The 25,254-nt window shown below is 35.0% G+C and overlaps 1 protein-coding gene across 10 annotated transcripts in view; it reads left to right on the plus strand.

The window, feature by feature from the left end:
- The window catches only part of LOC150089257 (semaphorin-2A-like), a 1,190,084-nt gene that overhangs the window by 612,063 nt on the left and 552,767 nt on the right, over window positions 1-25,254 (plus strand). Inside the window, exon 1 of one of the 10 annotated variants that reach the window (XM_090388601.1) lies at window positions 4,134-4,463. The exons of the other annotated variants lie outside the window; for them this stretch is intronic. Within the exon in view, the coding sequence (XP_090244727.1) occupies window positions 4,295-4,463 (169 nt within the window). The 5' untranslated portion in view covers window positions 4,134-4,294. Of the gene's footprint in view, window positions 1-4,133; window positions 4,464-25,254 lie in introns of those variants that run through there. 10 annotated transcript variants of the gene reach the window in all.

The raw sequence follows: 25,254 nt of genomic DNA on the forward strand, positions 1-25,254 counted from the left end.
AATCGATATAAAGGACAATACTTCTCACTATTACCAGAACATGTCGCACAGTAAGCACACCTGAGCTACAGTTGCTGGCCGGAGTGCTATCCCCAAAAATACCCGCAGAATTTTTGGGGATAGCCACAAAGCTCCATGAGCTATGGCAGACAAAGTGGGAGCAGGATACCAAAAGGTTTCTGCCACGGGTGGCAATGGTTAGCCCAAAGCCATCTAAGTGGTATGCTTCTGGACTTTTTACAACATTTATATTGACAGGTCAAGGCTCTCCAAAGGCGAAACTAACTTCCTTAGGGCTGACTGATGACCCAAACTGCACCTGTGGCGAGAGTGAAGACTGGGCACACGTTCTATGTGAATGTATAATTTATGACATCCTCAGAACATAGCTAATAGCACAGATTGCACCCCTTCTCAGGGGAGAAGAACATCTGTTCATCATAGAAGAGGAAAATTATAAAGCCTTTACATCCTTCACACAGAAAGTATTCGAAATGCACAGAACTATCCGATGAATGGCAATTCAGCCCCCCAGCAATTAAACAATAATCACTAGTTAAAATTGCCCACGTCTCCCACCACGCCCAGACGATGACTTAAAAACTGTCAGGATAGCAATATTCTGCGCCCTGACAGAAACCTGACATGGCAAAACCGCATTGACGTGGGTACCCCGAGGAATACCCTGCTGTGTGTAGTAACTTGGGGTCCCACATCAAATAAGCAACCATGTAGGGGAGAGAGATGTACAGGTAGCCAGTGAAGCAGATTAGCTGAAAAAATATCAGTAAGCTAGTAGCAAGAATGAATGAATGAAAGAGGAGAATGAATGAATGAATGAAAGAGGAGAATGAATGAATGAATGAATGAATGAATGGGAATGAAAGAGGAGAATGAATGAATAAATGGGAATGGAAGAGGAGAATGAATGAATGAATGGGAATGAAAGAGGAGAATGAATGAATGAATGAAAGACAGAATGGGAATGAAAGACAGAATGAATGAGGAGATTTGAATGAGAATGAAAGGCAGAATGAATGAGAAGATGATGAATGGGAATGAGTGGAAGAGCAAATGTAATTGGTCGAAAGAATACAATGTTAATAATAACTTACATTACCTTATATATACTAACAAAAATTTACTAACAACGCTATCACTGCATTCTCCCCTGGCCTGAAAAAAAACTTGCTGCTAGGCCTGCACCACAACTGAAGAATAATAGTAAGTTGTGAGGTACCCAAAGAGTGAATTGCAGAAAGCATGGGTCGAACAAATGAAATGAAAGCCAGAAGAATGAATGGAGTGTAAGTGTCTGAGAAAAAAAACACAAACCATAAAAGTTAAAAAGTTAAGTTTGCACTAACCCTAGTTTTAATCTTTTATATTCTTGCTTATTTTGCTTAATTATTATGCATTAGTATTTAAACTTGCATTACACACCATTGCATCTCCCCTGGTATGCAAGAAAAAAGATGAATGAGTGAGTGAAGGAAAAAAATATATATATATATAACCTAACAGAAAAAATATATATTATAAAATATAAGAAAAAAGTATAGAAATAGAATGCGAGTAGAGTGAGGATGCGGACTATGAATGAAGTAAATGTGTCTCTTCCTCCCCAGCTTCGCTTGGTGGGTTCTCTGTTGCCAGTAACATATCTCCCCCCCCCCCCCCCCGGAGCAGGATGGGCTGTGTGACCTTCCTACCAGATTCGACACTTACATGGACCTGACAACGATCACCGACGGAGATATACTGCGGCTCCGCTGCCGACACGCAATTTGGCGATATGAACCGGGTACTCAAACCTGATTCCCTTTAAAACCCCATTCCCAGGCAGGGGGTGAGACAGGTCTCTGTATCCTCCCCTCCCTGCTTCCCCCTACTTCGCCTGGTGGGGCTCGTCCCCACGAATCAACGTATAAATCCAACCGCTTTTTCCTAAACCTCTTTCGGCCTTTCCAAATTCTAGTATTCACCCCACCCCCTTTTTTATATATATATATATATATAAAAAAGCCACTGAAATCCTCCGAAATTAGGTTGCGGAGCCTGCAGAGTATTTAAATAATGTACTGGGTGCCTGACCTACCTCCTCGTGGCAAAGTCTGGGCAACGGTGGGTCCCAATAGGGGCCCAACGGTTAAATGGTCAGAGAAACAACAGAACATAACACTACACAACAAACCACTCCCCACACACTTTTTTAAATCTCTGGCCTGTATAGAGTTCTGTGTCACACAAATAGAGTACACAACGCAGAGATGGGGGAATCCCCCTGGTGCCGTCAGACAACTAACACACTTTACCTCTGAACCGCCTCCACCGTAAGTGCCCCTTTCTCTGGCGTTGAAGGGACTGTACCGCATTCCTCGTTGTCTCCAGATGAAATAACGTCTGGAATCTGTTTGTAGGCTAAAACGGGCGCCCTATTTTAGTGTGAACAGTGTTGCAAAAGACGCCGTTCACAATAAAATATTCATGAAAAACATTTTGTTCTCTTAATTTTGTCGAGCAGTCTATTTTGCTTATAAAATTTCCTTCTCTTCTCCCATCATATACAACTAGGGGACGAAGCTTGCTTTGTTTCAGTAACCACTACAGATATTAGGGCCTCAGTATTTAAAATCAGGAAATTTGGTTTTTAGATTAAATTTGTCTCTCTTTTTTCCTTCCGATGTGAGACAATTTTTTTTCTTTGTGTGAGAAACTAAAGTGTCATCCAATATATTCCTTTTGTCATAATTATATACTGTACTTTGTTATACCTCAGGATGTGCTATATAACATGGTCTGTTTTAGTAAGAGGCATACTGACATTAATTTTATCCCAATGACTTCTAAGTTACTGTCTTACTACTCTAATATTAAAAATAGCAGAGTCGTAATGGTTAATGGTCGTAAAAAGATAGATGAAAGAATTTTAAAACTAAGTTAAAAAAAAAAAAAAGACTTTATTCATCCTGAAATGCATTCCAGTCGAAGCGTGCCTGTTTTTTTTAAGTAAATTAAAGTTCGTGGTCAGTTATTCAATTGTGTCAATCTTGTGAAATTGCCTTTTCGATTTGATACAACAATCTCTCACTTTTCTAAAAATTGTGTAACTTTGCCATTCACTATAACATTTCCATGCCGCGAATGTGACATGGAAAATTTATAATTAGCTTTATTTAGATTTAAAAAAAATTCCTTCATCTGCACTTTTTAAGATCATAAAACCAAAAAGGTTGTGAGATAAGTTACTTAAACAGAAGCTGTTGCTATTAGGGCACATCATTATACATCGCACATCCTGATTTGTGTTTAACCCACGTTTATACACTGTATAATTTGGTGTTGTAGCATTTAGATAATTTGTAAATCTTGTAGCTGTGAAATGAGAATTTATTCTCTTGTACTGACGGCTGCAACAGTATGCCATTTCTAGTTAGACCTTTGGCAGCTGAGAAATATATAATGCATATAAACAGAAACATGACCCAGTTCACCGTGTGAACTGACGCCCTTATCAATTTGTTCGCCTCCAGGTGGAGTTGTTACCCTCCGTAGGTACAAAGGGTATCTTGTATCATCTTACGTTACGTTGCTTCTTCAGAATATCAAGGTGCGAATATATCTCTGCTGTCGGAGGTACAAAGATGTTGGCAGGGAATTGTCGCCCGTGCTTACCATTACAGATTCACTACTATTCTGCGCATCGGGCCCTACGGTGCTTTCTGCAGGACGTCACATTCAGAATCGATAGCTGTGTTCAATGAGATGACGGGTCGTAAATGTTGACGTGCCGTGCACTGTACAGAACAGTATCGGAATGGGTGAATGTCTTTTCCCCCACATCTGATTGGCATCGTAACAGCAGATAAGAAAGCATGTTGACGTTTTAAGATGGTGTAGGACGAAGACTACAAACCCCCTTTTGCTACGCTGTTGTCCTTCCTCTGTAATAGCCACGCAGGGCCAGGAAATGCGATCTGCACTCTGCATTGATTGATGGCGTCAGTACTCGCTGCCTGCCATTGGTCCGTTGCCTCTTGGGTGTGTAGAGACGCCTGGGACTCGGTGAGTTCGCGAATGGAGGGAATGGACAGGCGGCGTGCACGCTTGTGACTACTTCGGTCGACAGCTGGGAGGTTCGTGCAGCCTGACGAGCCCATTTATTCTTAGTAAAGGAGCCACGGGAAACTACCCGTCTCGTCACGCTGTCCGGCTCGCCAAGCCGACTGAAGAGATCCACATGACATGACCAAACATCGTACCTAATTCGTTGAATAGGACCTCGCCGGTCCTTATGATAGGAACTGCTATGGAAGTTAAAGTACGCCCTGCTTCGTCTAGTTTCGTGCCTACCATGTTGCATTTACTGTTACATCTGCTCCTTGGTTGTGTGGTTTACAGCTATCGTCATCACAGTTGGTACTCTGGCGGACTATGTTGTGGCCACCTGCGGCACCACAGAGGTAAGATGTGCAGTGTTGAGGGAAACAGCCCGATCTCGGAGGGATTTTGTATTAACGGACGGAGCGTTCGTTACGAACACGTGACATATATGAAAGTTAACAATGGATACTTAGCATGCTGTAAAATAGATTTACCCATAGTGTCTACTATTAAATTTTAAGTCTATCGTTCAAACGAAAAAAATGTATGTATGCGTCTGCGTGTGTGTCTAGAGAAAGCTATAAGAATAATTGCATGTATCTTTATTTAAAGAACGTATAAGCTTACATGCTCTTTAAACTGTCTGTTTCGATCTGTTATAATAAGAAAGTTTTATTAAAAGTATAGGTTATTATTATGACATTACTGATTCGAACTGAATTGATTAAGATCGGCTTTTTCTTTGAAATAGTTATAGAAATATAATAGGTTTTTAATTTGTGATCGCTAGTTTTTTAAGTTACCTAACAATTTGAATTCATAAAGGTCGTTATATTTCTTCATTGTCTTTTAGCAAAGGAGTCACGGGAAACTTCCCGTCTCGCATTCTTCGCTTGGGTATTTGGATAAACACATCAACTCGAATTTCATCTGGGAGGGAAAGGGGAGTCGTGTTGCTAATAATAAAAAAATAATAAATAAATAAAAAGAAAGAAATTGACGCTGTTTATTCCTTTTCTAGCTTTCCGTCGTTATATTTATTCCTCTGTACAGGGAATAGTTGGTGATTCTCTACTATATGTTGACCTTTGAAATTATGCATTTCCACTTCCGACCTCTCTCTCCCTCTCTCGTTGATAAAAGAATCTCTCTGGTAGTGGTAAATGCGCAGAGGACAGCTGGCCCTGTTAGTTGCACTGTCTGAAAGAGTACTTTTCGTTTTATCCTCACCCTTAATAAATCCTTTCAGAAAATTAAGTTTGTATTGTAGAACAGAAGAATGTGGAAAGCTTTTGCTTTTATTTTTATTTATGTAACTGTGACAATTTTGAAAACATCGTCTCAGTGATTAATGTTTTGCAAGAGAACTCTGGTAAAAATTGAGTATGCAAAAGAGTAATATAAATTAGCAAAGTATGAACTATACAATATATATATAGGACAATAGTCAATAAGATATGCAATATGAAACCATGGTGAGATATATTCACGTGATTTCTTATTTGTATTTGCTTGAATAATAGCGATTTTTGTGAAGAGTAGTCGTGAAAGGTGTGTATTTTTATGTACCACAACAGATTATATTTTGGTATTAACATTCGAGATAGTTGAGACAGGTTAAAGTGGTTAAAAAAAAAAAAAAAAAAAAAAAAAAACATGAGAGTTAATTTAGCGTTAAGAATAATTTCTTTTGTTATGAGTAGACAATAACTTTACAACCCTGGTAAATTTAGGCAAAATCTTCAGACATGCAATAACTAAAAACGTGGATATAACCATATAAAGTCTATAAAAAAAATTCAGTATAATCGTAAGTTGTACATGGGTTTCCAAATTCCTCGGCTGTTTATAGCAAAGAGCAAAAAAATGATAGATCTAATATTGCAAAACAATCATCGATGATCGATGATTTTATAGCATAGGCTGTTTTCACCACAATTTGTCTTGGTTTTGCACCTTCACGTCCAATAAAAAACGCGGCTCCCTAAAGAGAAGTGTGCCACCACTTTGAAATGCAATTACATACTTTAAATTACAACAAATAAAAAGTTCTTTCTTTTTTTTTATTTGTTTCTAAAAAAATGTGCATAACATATGCGAAATCTCTGCACTAGTCAGTGCAGAGATTTCGCATATGTTAGACTACAATCGTTTATCGTAAAAATTTAAGAACATGCTTATAAACGTACTGGGTGTAAAATATAGTATATGTAAATTAGACTTTCTTTTTTTTTTTTTTTAATTCGGATTTCGGATAAACTACAAAATATAGTCTTAAAAAATTTTGTATTAATTTTATTATTACTTTAAAACTGGAAGAAACACTTTTCCAAAATATGTAACATTTTCTGCCCAGACACTTGAAAGCATTAATTATCACTAATAGTGTGTTGAATTAATTCGATATTAAACCTAAATTGATTACATCATAAATATCAACAAAATATATGATATTTTAATTCCGTTATTTGAAAATTAACGCAGAATAAGAATTAAAAGTAAAAATCCTATTTATTCGTAACATTATTCCATCAAAATCGCTAATCATTTTTAGAGGAAAAGTTGATAAAATTAATGAATTCAGTTGCAGAAAATTAGTATTATCATTCAGCTTCACCGAAATTGTATATGTAGATGTAAGAGATAGGCCATAATATGCAACTTAAATTTGATTCATTTTTAATGAGTTAATTGCCAATCAGTACACTGTCACACTGCGATTTTTACTTTTGTTAATAGCATGACGTTCCAGAAATTCTCAGTCCCTTGGTCACATGCTCTACTCCTACAGGAGTAGTGCATATGACTAAGTAGTGCATTTGATGAAAGTACATACTAGTAGAATTTCTGTAACGTGATGTCGTTAGTAAAGGTAATAAACAAAGTGTAACAGTGTATTGGCAGTTATCTTTTATTGGAAATAAACCGTGAAGGAAATGATTCTTTTTCAAGTTATGACTAGGGAAATTAGATTAATTTCGAAAACGTGATTTTTAAAGCATGCAGTTCTGAATTTAGAGTCTCAGGGGATTGGCACACATTTTGTCCGGACTTCTCGTCATAAACAGAAAAAAAAAAAAAAAAAAGACAAAAAATATGTTTGTTTTCCTGAACATTTTTATTGGAGCCCCCTCGAGATTTCGGCGCACTTCGCACTTGCTCCATTTGGTATGGTTCAACCAGTTGGTTGTGTACACCAACCTTCTGTGATTTACGAAAGCGTATATTAATTTTCAAAATTATTAGTTGTAAGCTCCTCTGAATTGGTGGCCGAGCCAGTCTATAAACACAGCCTTTAAGGTATTTTATGTATGTTTTTTTCCAGCAGTAATATTGGAGAGTGAAAAAACAGATTATAAATTTGAAGAATTGCCCAAGAGCTTAAATAAAACTGACGAGTTTGCATTATGTACATGAAAAACAAAAATTTTTTTTCCCTAATATTTGAAAAGTGATAAAAGCATTACTAATAATTTTTTGAAAGGCAAATTATTATTATTTTTTAAACATCAATATCTCTCGACACTTTAATTTGAACAAAATGTACATCCGTGGCTTATTTTCCTACAAATCTGAAAAAAAATTATTAAAAATAAACTTATTGTGTTAAAAATAAGAGGTAAAATTTGTAAAAAAGATGTTAGTTTATTGTTATTATTCTTAGAATAGTTAATAAATGTAATTAGAATGTACATAAAATGCGAATCGGCATCTTATTTAAATTACACTTCATTTATTTAACTTTATAGTGTATTTGTGGATTATCTGAATAATGAACTTCCGTTAAGGATTAAATTGACAATATATGCCTATTGTAATTCGCGCTGTATCTTCAAAATCAGTCTGGCAGTATATGTTAGTCCTTTGAGAAAACTAAAATTTCAGAAAATGTTAAAAACGAAAGTTGTGAGAACTTGTAACTAAAATAAATAAATCGAGTTAGTTAATTTACGCAGTGCGTTACATTTGAGACACTTTAGCAAATCATAATAATAATCCATAATTTATATATTAAAAAAAAAAAAAAAAAACGAGCAAAAGACTTTTATGCTCAGACCTAGAACACTTCGTTTCTGCGCAGCTGTCATATTGGCCATTCATTCCTCCAATCAACGCACGCACCGAACAATATCCAGTGCATACGGTGTAGGGATAGACTATGTGATATATGTAAAAAAATAAAATAATAATTGTCGCATTTCTATTGCAAATTTAAGATAAATTAAATAACCTAGCAGATTAATTTTATGTGCGCTCACAAATCATTTGAAAAAAAATCTTCTCTCGGGATAATAAAAAAAATATATATGTAAATAACAGAACTCTCTGGAAGTGGATCTGCAGCCACAGCCGGATTTCACAGATAGAAACCGGAGTTCTGCAATTTAAAGGATTCTGCACTTCGCCTAACACAACAGTATATATCTACATATACATAAAAAAAAAAAAAAAAAAATTGCCCGTTCTTTTCTGATAAATAAATAAATAAAATAATAATCAGTAATAAATATTTTGAAACATTCACACCTTTAGTGTATTATGTCTTAGTCTTTTTCTTTGGGGAAGAATGAAACATATAATTTTTAGTTAACGTTTTTAAGAACCTCGCAAATTACTTTTGCCAGGGTCCTTCGAAACCTTCTTCCGCTTACGCCAGCAACAGCATCTCCATCTTCTATTCCATCGTGAATGGGAATAGGAGACGCAGTATATATATATACACACGAGGGACGATCATTTAATTCTCGCAGTGGTGCAAGATCTTTTCTTAATTGTCATCATCTGAATCATCTGTGGATTTCCCTTCTCGAAATACTCTCCCTTGAACTTTACGCACTTTCGCCACCGTCGTACCCACGCATTAAATGCTTCTTGCACCCATTTTTCGTAAGACTGCGAAGTGCTTCCGTTAAGGGTTTGCGAGCATCGTTGTGTCGGACGCGAAACGCTTGCCTTTCTTCAAACGTGGAAACAGGAAAAATCACATGGGATTGATCCGGTGAAGGTGAATAAGGTGGATGTGGAACCTTGGCACCTAAGGCAGTGATCACTGCATGCACAGTATTAGGTGTGGGGGGGGGGGGCTTGGCATTGGTTTGATGGAGAAACCATGTCACACCGTAAAGTTCAGTCAGACTGGAATATGGCCATCCTACCAAGACGCTCATTACCATATGCTTTATTCATCTCTTTAACAGTTTTTGATGCATTTAAGCCCCGTCTGACACAATAACGAATCACATATCGCTGTTCAATCTGTATGTCCGACATGATACTTACTTAAAAACGATTGTCAGTGACACGCGGCTAAAATGTCTCTTCGCGCAACACTAGCTCAACAAGTACTGGCATGCGCACACAGAGTCTGCTCAGTAGCGATCATGAAGAGCGCCTCTAGTGGCAGTTATGGAAAGTTCGCGCGGTAAACATAAAATCTTGCACCAGTCGCGAATTAAATGATCACCCCTCATATATTTGGCAAGGAAGAAGTAGTTTCTGTCATATGTTATTATGAATAAATAAAGCCATTTTACTTTTAGGTTCACCAAAAAAAGGGAAAGGTTCTGATTACGAATATTTCAAAATTTCAATTATTTCTCTAAGAGAAGTGCTGATTTCTATCATTGCATTAAAACGTAATACAGAATTTCTCATATTAAAGTTTCTTAATTTGTAAATGAGGTCAGTAGCCACGTATATTCACATTTCCTTTTAAAAATGCAACTCTACACAGAAAAGGTTGGCGATTATTTTCTAGGATCTTTTGTAGTTTGATGTCATTAAGGAAGACTTTGGTCGACAACACGTAGTCTGTTCCCGTGATGCTGTGATTTAATTTAAAACATGTTTATTATTTGCTTCGTCATTCCAATAATGATGCAAAATGCACGAGGATATGTACTGACCTATTTATAATAACGCCTTCACGGGGAGAATAGAAGGTAGCAGTGCTGCTGCTGCTCTCTCTCTCTCGCTCTCTCTCTCTCTCTCTCTCTCTCTCTCTCTCTCTCTCTCTCTCTCTCTCTCTCATATTGTGTGAAAAAGATTTGTTCTTATTTCGATCACTGGTCGGGGTTGACGAATATTTCGAGACGAGTGGAACGCATGAGCCATGATAGTTATGCACTTCCCCAAAGCTGGATACTTGCACCACCTTAAAATAAAATAAATAAGATGGACAGACTTAGCACAGAATAAATGCAATTCACGGTCGCATGTACTGATGCTTGATGGTCTAGCTGTCCCGTGCATATTCTGAACAATCTGACCCAAGCCGGTGTTGATAGCAGTATTTTCTGTGACTTCATTTTTCAGATCCTCAATGATTTATGGACATCTAGACGAACTAGTTTTAGGCAGCTCTATATTAAAAAAAAAAAAAAAAACCGTAATCACAGGGATTGAAAACTGGACAAGTTTGGCTAGCCGCTGGAAGTTACTCGCTAAGTGAAATCACCATTTAAAACATCTAGACCTGAAAATCTTGACAAACAGAAGTTTAAGAAGTTTAGACGTGCTTTAGTAATCATTTCTCATTCTTTGCATAAGAGAAATAAAATTTTTCGTTAGAAACACATTTATAGTCAAGTCTTTAAAAAGGGCTTCTACAATAAACACATTTTAGCCGAGTGGTGTAACGCGAGAGTTCTATAGAACGCGTGGCAATTGGCCGTGGTTCGAATCATGTGACTGCTAAATATGGTTAACAATTTTACCGTTGTCAGGTCTGTGTGGTCGTGTCTGGGCATAAACAGCATATTTATTTTATTTCATTGTTTATAAGCCGTTTAGACAATTATGGCAGCCACAGGAAACTCCAACATATACGTGTGTGTGTGTGTGTGTGTGTGTGTGTGTGTGTGTGTGTGTGTGTGTGTGTGTGTGTGTGTGTGTGTGTGTGTGTGTGTGTGAGAGAGAGAGAGAGAGAGAGAGAGAGAGAGAGAGAGAGAGCGAAATCCATCTGAAGCTAACGTAGCATCAGATGGACGTAGACAGTTAAACGTGTACAGTTACCCGTGGATATTGCTTAATTTATTGAGATGCAAAACCAGGGTATTGTTTTATTCATTGGTGAAACGATTTTTTTTATTATAATTTTGTTTTCTTTTTTTTTTATTAATTTTTATTATTTTTATTTTTTGAATCTATACACATATTTGTGTTTTCAGTTCTAGCGTACGGTAAGGAAATTTGCCAAATTCATTCACTATTTACAAGTCATGCGTTGATGAAACAGGCAATTCGTTTCATTATTATTATTTTATGATATCAAATTAGATTAAGATAATTCTAAGCAGTGTCCTGGGAGTAACTTTAACGACTGGCAAATCTTATCAGAGTTTCATGAAATTTCCTTATATGTTTCCCGACAGAACCAGGGAACAGTAAAGTTACATATAAGCAAATTGGCTAGGTTTTCTAGTATTAATTATATTAAACAGGTTTGCAAACGTAATGGCACATACGAGTACAAAGCAGAATGAATAAAGTACAATGAATAAAATTGCTAACATAATACAATGAATAAAATTTGAGAGGAAGTAATGAAAATTTAAAGAAAAAGTTACAAGTAATTGGAATCAAAATATGAAGGAACCACTAATTTGACTTGTGTGTGTGTACATGCAACTGCACATATAATTCAATCATTTTCTTATGCAGATAAAATGACTGCATTTATTATAAACGCAATCATTAAACTAGATTATGTTTATATTTCGAAGCTTTCTAGTTATTTAGAAATAAATTCTTTCTTACTCTGTGAGGCCACATAGAGTCTGAGGGGTTGAAACGAAAGAGAGAAAACAAGAACGCTGTTTAAATATTAAACCGCGTAAGTCAAATATAAAGTAAAGTGATAAATACTCACTGCAATAACAAGATATAGCAGTTTAATGTATTATAAATTGAAGTAATAGAAATTTGAACACAATTTCATTGAATTGCAGTGTACGGACATTTCAACCAAATGTGCTACTGGTCTTCCTCAAGGTGGAAATGCAGGAAAAAAATAATAATAAATATAAGAAAATCTAAGGATGCCCGGAAGTACGTCGGTTGAAAGTTCGTGTATTGTAAATGAGTTCATAGTATGTAATTTTATTTTATAGTATATTAAAAATTAAGCTCAGTGTTTAGCATATTTTTTATCAGCTATATAATATTACTGTATTATCCAGTTTTATTTCTATAAAACGTACATTTTTGGAGACGTTGAAGTAGATATATATCTACTTCATGTGAGAGGTTACTGAGTAGAAGAATGAAGATGTAGATACTTTCTTGTTATAAATATAAACAAACTTTTTTTTTAGGTTTTGAATTTAATTTTGTTGTTTGTTTGAACTCGTGATCTTATTTAGATTTTCTTTGCCTCCGAGAGAGAAAAATCCTATTTCGCTGGTACTCATGCTGTTATCCAACATCCAATTTGCATGCGAAAATAGAATGCGATATACAGATCATGTCAGGAAATATTCAGGAGTCATCTGCTTTCTTAGCGCATTGTGAACCATCTTATTTTATGCCCTCTCTTCGCTGTTTCTAACTTTATGTTAGTCTGTCCAAGAACTTGAATATAATATCACTGCAACTTCATAAGATTAAATCTTATTACTCAAGCGCTGTTAATTCTGTCTTTCTACGCGCAGGAATGTGGTTAAGAGCTTCGTAGTAGAATGTTTCACAACGGTATGTTGTACTTACATTTCACATCGAGGTTCATTCTGTTTTAGTAATTTTTATGTAATGTATGGGTTTATCTGCAGTATTTTCATGCTGAGTATTTAATTTATTGTTCTGGTCATACATCGTTTTGTATACTGTGTAATTAATTAGTTAACTTAATATAAAAAAAGAGCTACGATGCTCAATATGTTCTACGTTGTGTTTCAACATTTGTAGAAGAATAAGAGAAATTTACTTCAATATTGTAATAGAACACTTCCTAATGACACTCTCCAGCAATTAAAACGAATATAAAATTAACGCAAAATGATTACAGTAATAATATTAATTAAAAATTTTAAAAAATAGATAAATAAAAAAAATTAAAACACGTTTAACGTAAATTTAGAAAAAAGACATTCCTTCCTGAAGCTTACGGGGCTTTTCGACCATGTCTTGATCACTACATATCGTCGATCCCACGCCAAAACCACGAATCTTAGAAAAGATAGTTTTGAGAAAAGTGCATTTAAAGATTCTTCGACTTTGGAAAAATCAAGTTTTTAAGTTTTTTAACTAAACGTTGTTTTATAAGTACCTTCCAAAGATGCTGTTTTCAATCCATATTAGCAATTTAAGATTGCCTTTATATAGGGGCTTAAAAAGCACTTTCACGGTTTTGGCGTTGTGAATTTTGAAATTTTGTCAGATTCATAAAGAATTAAAAAGGTGAAAAAAAATTTTTGAACACTTTTTTGTTGGTCAGAAATGAATACTTTATTAATAAAACGAGGTCAGAGTAACATATACATACAAATAAATGAAAAATGTATTAATATCACCGTATTTAATTACAATAACATACAAGTTGGTATAAATTAATTTTCAATATCTTCTTCCTATTCAGATTCTTCACTTAAATTCGGTGCTGCTAAATTATCCCCTTATTCTACTTTGTGTGTCCCCTTATTATTTTACTACCTTATTCTCCTTCGCTATTGTCAAATCTTGGCACATTTTCATTAAAATATTTAAGCTTTGCTTGAGATATAAGAAGTTGCCCATTATAGGCTTTAAGAAGGTTAGGTTGCTCATTGCTGGCTCTTCCTTTAGATCTACTATTAGGTTTACTATTATAGTAAAATTACTATTATTTTTAGGTTTACTATTATAAATTCATCTTTGTACTTTGCTTTGTAAAACACTGTGACAAGCACGTCCTGTCCTTTTTAGAATTCAAGGGAGGAGACTTTTCTCCAAGGAACAGCGCTTTGTTTGGCGAGAAAAGTAAAATCGTAAAAGCCATCGTATTGCATGATATTTACACAGAATGGTGTTGTTGCGCCTCTAATTATTTTTACCCAACCGTGAGGGACATAGACGGGTACATACTTGGCTTTTCTCTGAACTTTAGAGTGCATTGAGTCACACTCCATTTCTGAATGGTTTATCTCAAAAAATGTGTCTAACAGTTTTTAAACTGGTGATAATTTTTAACAAGCACAGCGAAGCCATAAGGGTATTCTTATTCTGATCCCCACATGAATCAAACCCCATTCTAACTGGCGTAATTTGTTTATTATTAGTTTTGTACCTAATGTATTCAAACATGTTGCAATTTCATTAGTGCTTCTCTTTCCTTGGATCTCATCCCATAAGTAAGAGTGACCCTCATGGGAATGCAAATCGAAAACTGTTAAATTGTAAATGGCTAATTTACGTAGGTAAAAAAAATTGACCACCATGAAATCCTTTGGAGTATTAAAAACAGCCTCAAGACCGAAATTAAACGCTAAATAAGACTGATTATTACTGGCCAAGTTTTTATCGTCGTCTCTACACTGGCTGGCTGCTTTCTTTCTTTAAATGTGCATATTAAAATCGTCTGTCTTATCTGTTTTTTCTTCGGGAGTCAAACTGATAAACCAAGCATTTTTTACATTGGTCCTTCTTGGGGTGAAAGAAACCTAAATTAAACTCCCTAAACACTTGCCTAAATTTTTAAAATGAAATTTTTTCAGGCCCTGTTCAGTACACTGTTCATTAAACATCCTTAACATTATTTAAATGTTGAAAGTAGCATCAAGATACTTTTTAGATATAATTTTACTGCAGTAATGAGATTCTACAGCTGTGAATTTCTACCATGCCAAACTGACGAACGTGCCACGTTCGTGAATCTGCATGGTGAGAAGTGTTTTTTTCACCGATAAGTGAAAATGCATGTAACATTTTCAACCACTTGGCCTTTAAATACACATACGCGTCTTTGACAGGGTGTAGTTGACCAAGAATCAACCTCCAGAATGCATTCAGGCAAAAAGTGACAAATTTGCACATTCGTGGTTTTGGCGTGGTACCGACCATAAAGATATTTTTGTATACTGTGTATACAAAAATATGTCTACAGCTTTAAATATGTCTACACACTTTAAATGTGTCTAAAGCAGAGCTACGATGCTCAAGAGGCTCACATCTGGTGAGTATGGGCTTGGTACACCCAGGGTCCTGAGCTGGATATCATCATTCTTCTCTTTCTTGGTGATTCTCTTCTTCTTCTTCTTCTTCTTCTTCTTCTCAGGGTAACTCGGAAATTATTTTTTTAGCTGGTGCAGCATAAGTCTCAGGCTTCCTTGCACTATATGGCTAGTAATAATAATACGTTCATCACTACATATGTGTCATCGAGACATTGGTCGAAAAGCCCAAACGCTTCAGGAAGGAATGTGTTTTTTCAAAATTTACGTTAAACTTGTTTTAATTTTTTTTAAAATTAATTTTATTACTTTAATCATTTTGCGTTAATTTTATATTCGTTTTAATTGCTGGAGAGTGTCATTAGGAAGTGTTGTACGCATCATATTGAGGTAAATTTCTCTTATTTTACTTATTAAGGCCAGTTTCGTGTGTAACTGGTGCTTAGTAATTACAGTAGCTTTAAGAACTGTCATATATGGAATTAGAATGAACTTTCTAATCCATATAATCAGCTTTCTACAGCCGAAGCGAAATACAATAACAAAAAAATAATAATCAAACTATAATTTAATGCTTGTATTATGGAAATATGATTTAACGTCCTGTTTTATTTGATTGTAGTTTATATACTCAATCATGTCAAATCAGAACTGTTTTATAAAACACAGACTTTGAGCCAAACTTACATTTAACATCGCTTGTTCTTTAACTTTCTTAATAAAGTCCTGTAACTTATACTTTCCATTACCAAGAAAAGAAGGAATTTATCCGCTTTGTCGTGTCACAGATTAAACATCTATTGTACTCACTTGCTGCTCACGGCAGCTTATGAATTAACGTACCGGCAAAAACTGCTTCTGGAGCTCCAACAGTGAAATGGCTGCTGTGTAGTTTGCTGACACTTGTGCATGCAGAACATGCTGTTGTCGTGGTATCAGTTTACTACCACCGTGTCTTGTCATGAGCAGATGTTGCATGCTGTGCTTTGATAAACACTGTCGAATGCATGTTTTAGGAAATTAATTGAGCGACCGACATAAACCCAGGTTTGTGAACCGTTTCGACCTTCTGACTCATCAGTATTCCCTCCTAAGCTATATGTTTAGTAAAACGCTCGAAACGAATCCGCATTCTAATCTACTGCATAAACCACCTAGGGGCCGTTGATCGTGTCATTAAGGCTTCGCTATCGGCCTTTTGCTCTTGTGGGATAGTAATGGCAGCAGCTGCTAAACATTACCACTTCGCTCGTGCTCTGCCGTCTGCAAATATAGACGTTTAAGATCGTCCAGTTTTCTTTTATTATACTCCTGATGATGATAGCTTTAAACCTGCTTTCCATTTCATTTATCCAATCGCCTTCCGATTTCCGTTTGCTTCTTAATTCGTATCTGTAAAGTATGTAAGGCTTTCTTCAAATTGTTCATTACAATAAGACTCGTTAAACAGCGTGGAAAAGTACTGCAATGTTATGAAATAGCGGTTTTCTTTTTTGTATGCAGCTTCAGCCATTTTTCGTAGTTTTATCCCATTAGTTTGCTTAATGATATTAAAACTGATATATTCTCTAAAATTAATTTTATTTATACTCTTTATGAAAAAATTAATATTATGGGATATCCTAGCAGATGTATGTACATATTTCTTGAAAGTTTCAAAGAAACTCATCCTTATAAGTTTCTTTAAGGGAGGAAACGCAACTATCGTAGCTTGATATTGGATGATGACTACACCTCCACGGTATTTAAACGCAATCTTCTCCAAACGAGTGACAAGTGTCGTAATCACATAGTAATATGAAAACTAAGTGTTGTTGGTAGTAAATACTAGAGAGAGTTTGTCGACATATTGGGTAGTAAAAGAATCTGTCATGAATTATACATCTTTATTTTATTTTAAGCTTTGAGTGTATCTCGATAGATCCATGAAGCGGATCTACATACAGATCATTTCACTCAGAGGGTTATATTGTAGATAAAAGGTATGCACATTTGGCCCATGTATTCTTGCGATGAAGTGAAAATGCATAAATGATATTTTAAATCATGAGAATTTAATAAATCGCAGTGTGAGCCCTGGAAACAGCATGCAAGCTGGTATAGAGGGGAAATGAGGGAGGGGGGAAAGAGAAGTAAATTTGTAAAATTTACTTCTCTTCCCTCCCTTTCTCTTTCTGGGCTGATCAAGGTTATAATGAATGTAAGAAGTTCAAAGTAACAACGAACATGTTATTCATTTATTATTACTAATTTTGTTTTCAATAAGCCATACCGCAGCAGCGTAGTGGCTTATTGAAAAAAACAAAAGATCTGTGTAGTTTTAATGTTGCCAACTGAGAGACCAAAGAATTTGTAAATCTTTTACAAAGTCCAATATTATGATCACTTTAAATCCGATTATTGCATGCGATTTGAAAATAAAAAAATTTTAATTTTTTCAAATTTTTAAAAATGTCTTAATTTGTATAGCTGTTGTTATGCTTGAATTATGCGATGAGTACAAGTCCGGATTTATTTTTTTTAGCCTCTCAGAGCTTGAAATGTCGGTACCCTTGTCTGTTTTTTTAAATTAAGTTTGAAGATCTTCTTCATGTTTTTTTTAATATAAAAAATGCAAAATAGTTTCACATCATTCGCAAATAAGTTATAAACCTCAAGTCCATGGAGTACAAGAAATACAAGATCGTTTATATGAATATTTTAGGAAGATTAACCGATGATTAAAAGAATGGATTCCCTTAACAAACTGGCATAACTGGCAGTGATATTGTATTAACAATATCAATTCGGGAACCCGCATCAAGTGACTTAGCAACATGTGGCAATTCACATGCATTTGTTGATTTAAAAAAACTTAAAAAGTTTTATAATGGTAAATCTAAACAAAGTTTCTTATGTAAAATGGTATCCAAGATCTTAGATATAGGGTTGGAAAGCGTTTGAGGACGATAATTATAGTAATAAACAAAGATGTCCTAACGGCCGCCTTAGTTCAAGCCCCACGCAAACTACTAAATACGGTGATGTTCCTGCATTCTCTCATGTTGTGAACTCCTTCCTGTAGTATAAACAGAAATTTTATTTGTTTCCCGCCCTTCCTTCTAGGTAGTTGGCTGTAAAGGGGTGATATGCACATAGATATTTCATTCGTTTACTCTTAATCCTGAAACTCAATTCTAATGTACGAAAATCGCTGTGCTGGAAAGTACTGTATTTTTATAGAATCAATATGGGAACAGAATTATTAACTTCTTAAACATAGTTAAATCAGAATAAGTCTTTTTATATAATAACCATGTCGAAATTTATATTTAAGCTTTATTTTGTTTCGAAGCCTTAAATTGGACTAAACTGGAAATTTGTGATTATCCGAAACTGATTACAGGATATGTTTGTCGATTACAGTCTTGATTGCTACAAATGCTATTATTGAAGGTTTTTCTTCTGGATCGAAGAATTGAGTGAATATTACCAATCTGTTACATTTAGCTAGTCAATAATTTCATAATAAATAACCAAATTTTATTTGTAGTAGTCACGAAAGTTAATCCTACAAGCTTTCTTGAATTAGACTTTGTAATGTAATAGCTTTATCGTCACAGAGAAATATTCCAGAGGCCAGCTCAGCATTGACCGGGATCGTTGGGTAGCTATTTCCTTGTAGGAGAACGAAGTGTAAGTGGCTACTTAGTCTTCATTTGTGTATCTGCAGTTTATATCGCAAAAGTTTCTTGGAAGTAATCGAAAAAGATTAGCGGATGGTTATGCCCGTTTTCAGTTTAAAAACGAAAAGATTTTTTGGAGGAAACGCAAAAAAGTTAAACACAAGTTAAGGTGTTTAGACCGGAAATTAATTAATGTGGGATAAAGTCTATGTCAAGAGTACACAATTGGGCTCAACGCCGTTTTCGCGCAGTATGAGCAATAAAGGAGTCCTGAAATTTGGGCACGACTTCTTTTTAAAACTGTTATCAAGTCTTTAAAATAAATATAAAATTAAGAGCCGGTTTATATTCTGAATAATATATAAATAAGTGCAGTCACTTTTGCTTTGCTATTAGTTAATTCAGTGTGGAATGTAGCGTTGGATTGGATACTAAATTAATATTCTTTTATTCGATTGATTTTCGAATAGCAGAAAAATATTACCTAATGATAGTGTTGACATCATTGTTACAGCATTCATTACCAGAAAGAATTGTCTTGTTTAATCTATGATCTGTTTATCGGGAAACATATATTTCGATATTTTTATCCTATGATAAACGTTAATGCGATGTGCTCTGCACATATGATAAAGATATGTGCATTACAACGAAAGGAAAATTAGCATAATTTAATTACAGAATATATTTGAGATTTAAACACAATTTAGCAATCTTGTGTAACTTTTCCTGTAAAGATAACGTCGTTAGATGAAAAAAGTCAGATTATTTTACCACTAAACTGATAGTATAGGCGCGGATAGCTAAATGGTCAAGCTAGAGTGTAGAAGCACATGCGTGTGAGTAGGTCATGGTTCAAGTTCGTTTGACTGCTAAATACTGTTAAACACTTTCTAATGCTTGTAATGTTTCCCAGCAAAAACAAGTGATTTTTATTTTTATTGACTTGCGTGGTATATAAATTAGTGTATTATTTTGAATAATGTAGTTTATTTTAAAACATTATAGTAGTTATGGTTGCAGTTGGGAGAAGGAGGAGCTCCATTGATAGGATGGAAATTAAATGCTTTCGAATCGATTAAGTTTTTAAGCAGACTACAAAGAATTATATGTCGTACTCGTGCTAAAATATATTTGAAGCAACTATATGTAGTTGGAAGAGATTTGTGAAGATTGTTTATAATTTTCATTGGTGGACTCTGAATTTGTAGTTTAAAAAATTAAATAAACAGCCAAATTGAAGTTATAAACTTGTCGTTCATTAACAAAGATATACAAGGTGGTGTATTAGTAGTAACAGTTCTTATCTTCCTGGCTTCGTTTTATTTAACAAATGGCATTAGTAGAAAATTTCAATCATGAGCCATATAATTTTTTTTTTTAAAGATTACAGATCTTTACAAGTCACTAAGTACCCGGTAATGACATCTACCCGTAATAGAGTTTTCTGCAATCATTAAAACATTTCATATGATTTCTTGACGACACAACTTTTACGTCATTAAGTACTGAAGATCATTCCGAATTTTATCAATAATAAAAGCCACAATTCCAGTATTTTATTGCTGAACTGAATTATCAAACCGCGGATGAACTTTATTTTTATTCTACGTTTTCTAAGTTTCTAATTTAAAATTTGAAGCTTTCATAATTGAAGAGGGGACTGTTGCAGCTTCAAAATGCCTTACCTACCTCGTAAATAAACCTTTTACTGGACTCTGCATTATTTCCTTTTGTTGTGAGTGGTTGCGTTTAGGGCTCTCTCTCTCTCTCTCTCTCTCTCTCTCTCTCTCTCTCTCTCTCTCTCTCTCTCTCTCTCTCTCTCGTTCAATGCAGCCGCAGTAAGAGACAGTTTCTTCCTTTTATGGACTAGTACTTCTATCCTCCAGCTCCCAGTTGTACTTTTATTTTAGTGTTTGAAACTGCTAGTAACTTTGTTTCTATTACTTTTTTTCTTTCTTTTTAGAGCGAGGAGAAAGGTAGGGAGAGTATTTCTGAAAACTGGTACTATTTGGTTCTCGAAAATAATAGGGAATAATACAGCTGTACAAATACAATTAAATCCATTTTGTAATTTGGTTACAATACTTAATAACAACAGATAATGCATCTAGGTTACGTCTCTTATTTTCTGCACTGAAAGCAGTGAAACATGCACACACAGCCACTCCATCAGGTCAATTGTAACGATGAAACATCCTAGTATTTCACTATAATCCAGTGGTTTTCAACCGGGGTGCCGTGTAATTTGGGTTTAAGTTACTTAAAGTTATTATTATTATTATTATATATATATATATTTTTTTTTTAATTTGTATATTTATTTCATTATAAAAAGGTGTACGGTATCCATTGTACCGCATCTTTTTAATTTTGTGGTGATCTATAATTGATCTTTATTTAATACCTCTATATTAAGAATAAAATTATTATATAGATATATATTAATAGGTCGAAAGCCACTATGTTAGGTATTTCTTTTGACCTAGGGGTGCCGTGAAAAAATTACTAGAACACTAAGGGCGCCGTGAACCGAGAAAGTTTGGGAACCTCTGCTATAATCTCAGCTCACTCACATAAATATTCTCTCGCTGTAGCATAATGGTTACCGAGTTGTGTGTGGGGTGGTGGTGAGGGGTGTTGTGCGTTTTTTGCCTCTCTCCCGACTTCTAGTTTTCATCAAAGCAATTTACACCGTAATATATTGACGTGGTCTTAGTTTCCTCGAAGTAAACCAAAAACAACCGAACCTAATCCTGGTAGAAAAAATATGGAAGGTCGATAAAGAAAATAAACGAACTTGGCGCAATTTTTGGTTTTTAATGGATTAAGGAGCTGTTGCTTTTTGAAAAAAAAAAAAAAAAAACACTTGTCAGGGATAAAACCGGAATATTTGCATTTCTGACACGTTTTCAGCACTTGATATTAATGATCTATCATCCAGAGTATGTCAACTCATATCAGTGAATAATAATAAATTTTAAATGAAAGATGTATCAGAAATCTTTATTGAAACAACAGATATATTTGTTTATGTTGTGACAACCCCCTGGCAGGGGCCCACATTTAGTTGGGATGCAGTATGTCAGGTGGAGAATAGGTCAAGATATATATGCATAATATTAAACAGTACATAAGTATAAATAATATTGAGAAAATACAGAGTGATGTGAAGATCTATTAGGAAATAATGTAGGAGAAAGGTGACGTGTGAAATAATAAATAAATTAAACATACATTCAATAATATAAAATTATGATATTAGGGTGCCTTGTAAATGATTAAATCTACCCATATATTTATTTTGTCTGTAAATTGCGTGTTCTCTGGTCGATTTGCCTGTTTGCTAGACGACCCCAGTTTCTGGAGAAACGAAAAAAAAAAACAAAAAAAACAAAAAAACTTGCTACTCGTATCTACGCTTGAGACCGATTAACTCAGTCACAGAGTGAAAAAAAGCCCCATTAAAGTTCATCGATGAATTCGAACCCGGGCCTGTTCCACCCGGTGTGGGGAGGATGGTGACGATACCACTGTGTTATCCGCGCAGATAAGAAGATCTTATTTAATCTGCGGCTAGCAGATTAAATAAGGAAGACAAAGAAATATAGCGTATGAAAACTACGAAGTATATAAACTGCAGCCATTATCAACCCACTGCAGGATGAAAGCCTCCTCAACAATTCATGTTGAGGGAAATGGACCATAATCTGCCACGCTGGTCCAGTGCGGGTTGTCAGATCTACCGTATTTACCAGTCAGGGGCTTGAACCCCGATCTACTCAAGGAGCATGTGCTACTGCACTCCCGCTCCTGACCACTCGGCTACAGAGGCCGAGTGGTCAGGAGCGGTCATGCCTACTTCGGTCATGCCATGTGTACTTCTTTTATATATATATATATATATATATATATATATATATATATATATATATAAAATAAATTCCCACTAGAGCGTTTTCGAAGGACTAGCCGCCTGCAATGCTCCTGAAAACCAAATAACAAACATAACAAACGACTAGCCGCCAAGAACACTGTAATTGGGAAGTGAGACTCCCTCTTTGAGGTCTGTTTTCATATTTCTTCAATATTTTGGTGGATAACACTGATTTTTCAATTTTCTTATTCTGTTTATGAAGCATTGGGTAATATGTAGGTTGAAAACCTGCACGCATAATGTTTGTACTTCGCTTTTTTTTTTTTTTTTTTTTTTAATTTTTTAGCACTGTCAGATTTTTTATGCTCTTAAAAAGAATGAAAATTTTATAAAAATATTTTACTAAATTAAACTGAACTTATCCCAGTAACATAATAATGCCATTAATGAAATTTATTATATCTGTTTAATACACACACACACGAACTGAACGGAAGAACAGTATCCAATTATAAAAAATAATAATAATAATAATAATAATAAATTAAAGAGGCTACAAATGCAGCGATAAGCACTGAATTGTAAAGAACTGCATTTTAAAAGTTTCAAGTTAACTGTGAAATAAACAAGCATCTTCTTCATCAGGTACGATTTCTGTGCAGCAAACAAACTACAACTTAAATGATTCCTAGAATATTGCCTCTGTCATCCCTTTACCAGAGCGAGAAGAGAAAGGGGGGAATTATATCTGGTTTTATTTCTTCTTGTGAACTTAAAAAAGCGATATAAGCGGGAAAGCTTTTTAAACTGGGCACCATAGATGATTAAAAACATGGCATTTCATAAGACTCGCGATGGGAAAAGAGCGTTAAATATGGGAGAGCGCTATAAGTAAGATCGTTATAACGGAAGTTTCCTGTATGCACATTATATGGGTCATTACCTAAGTGCTGAAATGCAGAAGTGTCAATCATCAGTAGGCACGAGAAGAGGAACACGAGGTCGCCAAGAGTGTGCTCACACTCTTTGCGATCCGGGTATCTGTGTGGAGCGAATAGTTTTTCATATTGGCGGCATAGCGCATCGTAAGGCTCTAGACAAGAAGGATTAGCTATCCATCCTGAATTTATTGCAGATTTTTTCGTAGTTCGAGCTCGTTTTTGCTTGTAGCGGTCTGTGGGCATACCGTCTTGTATTTGGAAATCCATTTCACTAACTATATATAATTTTATGAATTTAAAGCTAAATCCAAGACAGCTAAAAGTTATATGATGCCAAAATTGAATAATACTCATCAATCTCTCCAGTGTTCTTTCTTCCCCCCCCCCCCCGCTCTTTTATTGCGTAACTGGTTCTCATAAGCGATTTTTTTTTTTTTTTTACCTTCCAACAGTTTATTCCAAATCAAGCCATTTAAACGTGCATTCTATATGGACTCTTTATGTTTTCATGTCTTTCTAACATATTTCCAGTCAACATATTCTAACATATTTCCATGAATACATGAAGGTCTGTTATACTGAAAATAGTCGTCATGCGAAACAGTAAACACAATTCTTACATTTTGATTATACTAGCAAATGCCAGGTCTGTTTCTCATCTTTTTTTTTTTATTGTAAGTATTGTAATGTAATGCCCTTTTGTCGTCTGTAGGCATTTCACTGAGATGAGAAATTTCAGGTTTACAATTTTTTGTTCACATACCTGAGATATGGATATTTGCACAAGCGTCTCGTTCTGATTTTCCTAGTCACGTTTAACTAGCGTATTCCTCATTTAGTGATGAAGATTCTTTCAATTTATTTTCGAACAGTGTCCGCTCAATTCTTGATTCTTCTTCGTCTCCATTTCACCTATCCACTTTTCGTTTCGACGCAAGGAATTGAGCGGACACTGTTCGAAAATAACAAGAAAACGTGACACACACACACACACACACACACACACACACACACACACACACACACACACACACACACACACACACACACAATTGCAACAAGACTAATAAGCTAATGCTTTTCTGTAAAGAAAGCTGCAAGCGCAGTGGAGTTATTGAAAATTCATGAAAGTTCATGGAAATTAAACCGGAAACATAGATAAAAGAGACCATATGGCATCGCTCTTATTGCAATCTTACACTTGAAGCTTGTAACTGAGCCAGTTGCTTGTTTCTTCTTTAGTACTGTATGTATACATAAACTTTATAACAGCGCCTATTGCAATAGGCTCACAACCAGTGGCCTTAATTTTAACAAATAGTATTGAAAAATAATATATAAATTTAGGTTAGCACAAAGAAAGAAATTAATAAAAATATTTAAAAAAAAAAAAGGTAACGGTGTGCATTCAATCTGCTAATTTAGGAAACAGAGTTAAATTTTATTAAAAGGAAATTTTAGAATTACACTTAATTAAATATAAAAAAAAACAAAAAAAACTGTAAATCGGTTTCCCTGTAAAC

This window comes from Mastigoproctus giganteus, chromosome 2, assembly GCF_048544385.1.
Source record: "Mastigoproctus giganteus isolate SK-2022 chromosome 2, ASM4854438v1, whole genome shotgun sequence".
NCBI lineage: Eukaryota > Metazoa > Arthropoda > Arachnida > Uropygi > Thelyphonidae > Mastigoproctus > Mastigoproctus giganteus.